General features: G+C 36.3%; 1 protein-coding gene across 1 annotated transcript; it reads right to left on the reverse strand.

Moving 5' to 3' along the window:
• Positions 1-814: 814 nt before the first annotated feature.
• LOC113359575 (DEAD-box ATP-dependent RNA helicase CshE-like) lies at positions 815-2,054 on the reverse strand. Its single transcript, XM_026603186.1, has 4 exons — positions 1,876-2,054; positions 1,554-1,716; positions 1,050-1,472; positions 815-937 (listed from the first exon to the last, which is right to left on the reverse strand). The coding sequence occupies exons 1-4, from the start codon at positions 2,052-2,054 to the stop codon at positions 815-817; spliced, it is 888 nt and encodes a 295-aa protein (XP_026458971.1).
• Positions 2,055-2,453: the final 399 nt, after the last annotated feature.

Raw genomic sequence — 2,453 nt, forward strand, 5'->3', positions numbered from 1 at the left:
TACGTTTATTCCACTTCATGCATCTATCAATTCCCTTTCTTGGCAATGCACTCAGCAATTACTGAAGGTAGACATAATCTGGTTGACCTTTTAACATCTTTTTGGACTAAAACCATTCCTCCTCTTTGTTATTTCTCACAACTAAAACCAAAACCCTATACTCACAACCAAAACTAAAAGAGTTTAAGGTTTTATTTCTCATATGTTATTTCTCTGCCTTTCAGTTTCCTTTACTGCACACAACTAAACCATTCCTCCTCTTTCTTATTTCTCACAACCAAAACTAAAACTAAAACCAAAACCTTATACTCTTTCTTATTCTCAACTTTCTTCTTCTTCCCATGATGGAGTTCCAGTATAATGAAGACCCAAAGGCTGTTGTAACGATTAGAGTAAGTTTTTTTCCCTACTTTTTTAACGTTTTTTTTATCAGAACAAAATTTTGCTATCAAAGATGAACTCAATGTTACTTAAGCGTTTTGAAATATAAAATAAGCCCAACATTGAGCAAGAGAGAAAAGTAACTATAATGAACTAAATGTTGTCCGATTCGGCTCGCCTAGAGAGTTGCACAAGTTATTACATGTACATAATAACTAGGATATAGGCACAAAGAATGGAGGCAATAGAAGAAATAAAATTTGAAGTGAAAATTAAGATATAATAAAGAAGAAGAGTAAAGGTAGTTTCTCAAGGGTACCGGTACAGTCTGACCACACTGTTCTAGTATCTGCATTTGTGGTCCTGCCATATTTGCATCTTCTTGTAGAGAGAACATACTATGTAGAACACCATTAACAGTACGACGAGCCATTCATGTGAGGATACTGACATAGTTGCCGATATATGGAGGCAAACTTATCATTATAACAACTTCAAACTCATCCATGTTTGTCATTCTCCCAACTTCATCTAAGTTGTCCACACACACAATTTCCTGTTCAAGTCTTGAGTACCATCAGAAAATGAATATTTTGAGATTGAGTAACCTTGCGCCGTTAGAGTATCGGCAAACAACTGTGATTTGACATTTTTCCTACAAAGAGCACCTTGAGAGACCTGGACTGTGAACACATATCGTATTCTTTATTCAAAATTTGTATACCCTTTAATAATTTTTCTTCCGATGTACATGTGTCTACACTCTGAGAGATGCCAACACTTTGACTAGCTATAGAAACATTTGCAGACAACCTACAAATGGCTTTATGATCACCCAACAGATTTTGCAGTGCCGAAGAGGAAAAGGATCCCAAGCTACCATTGAAAATCACTGCCTGAGACTCGTCAGGAATATATTGTTTTTTACCTTTTATATCATTTAAAAATCCATCTCTAATACAACATTCCAGTCTATCAATAACCAGTAAGGATAGTCCAGACATATCAATGGCCTCTAATGAGACAAGCTCCAAAAATCTCTCAGGGGTGGAAATGACAAACTCTGGCTCAGAAGCTTTTAAACTATGGATCTGGTGATCTAGTGGAGCAGCAGTGCGTAAGCACACCGTTTGTATTCCTATCTCCTAGAGTGGTTTGCATACTGATCGTACCTGAGCCGCTCTTTCTTGAGATGGTACAAGATATAAGAACGAGGGGCCATCAATGTCTACACCTTCCTTCTCATTTTCTGAGATAACGTCGGAAGCTGTGGATACAATCCATGCAATCTGCTTTATTGGAGAACAATCTCCACTTGTATCCAAGATATTAGACCTAGATACAAAACCTTGCCAGAATTAAATTTCCTAATCACTAACCAAAAAACTCTTGTGTTTCTTTTTCTTCAAGGTGCCATTGCGCAATAAGGCATCCTCTATTCTAGTCAAACACATAATCATAAACTTTGATGGGCGGTCCATTTTCAAATGTTACTTCACTGCTTGAGAATTGAGCGACTTTCCATTTTCCTCCACCTTCATTTGTTCATTGTGATTTGCCTGTTCTAATTGAATGCTCATAGAACTCTTACTACATATATCATTCCTACTAGTTTCACAAGGGTTAAGCTTTATGACTTTATTACTGTTCCACGAAACATACTTATTCTTCATATCAAATAAGCTTCAGAATATGGAAGCCCACAACTCATCCTCTCTAAATGTAGTATGATTCCGATTCAAGGAACCATTTGTTGTAGTCGTCATTGGATATGAAAACAAGTGAAATGTCGTGCGTTTACTTGATGCGTTTAGGTTCGCCAAGTGAAATGTCGTGCGTTTACTTGATGCGTTTAGGTTCGCCAAGTGAAATGTCGTGCGTTTACTTGATGCGTTTAGGTTCGCCATTATGTTTTCATGACAAGAGTGTTTTTTTCCCATAAAAAATGTTTCTTCAAAACCCATTCCACCAACAGCTTTTTTTTTTCTTAATTTGGTTCACGAAAAAGATGTTAGAGTGTATATAATTGGAATATATACGAAGATAAATATCTTTATAAAAATAATGTTAGA

The sequence above is a fragment of the Papaver somniferum genome, chromosome 3 (genome assembly GCF_003573695.1).
Source record: "Papaver somniferum cultivar HN1 chromosome 3, ASM357369v1, whole genome shotgun sequence".
NCBI classification, from domain to species: domain Eukaryota; kingdom Viridiplantae; phylum Streptophyta; class Magnoliopsida; order Ranunculales; family Papaveraceae; genus Papaver; species Papaver somniferum.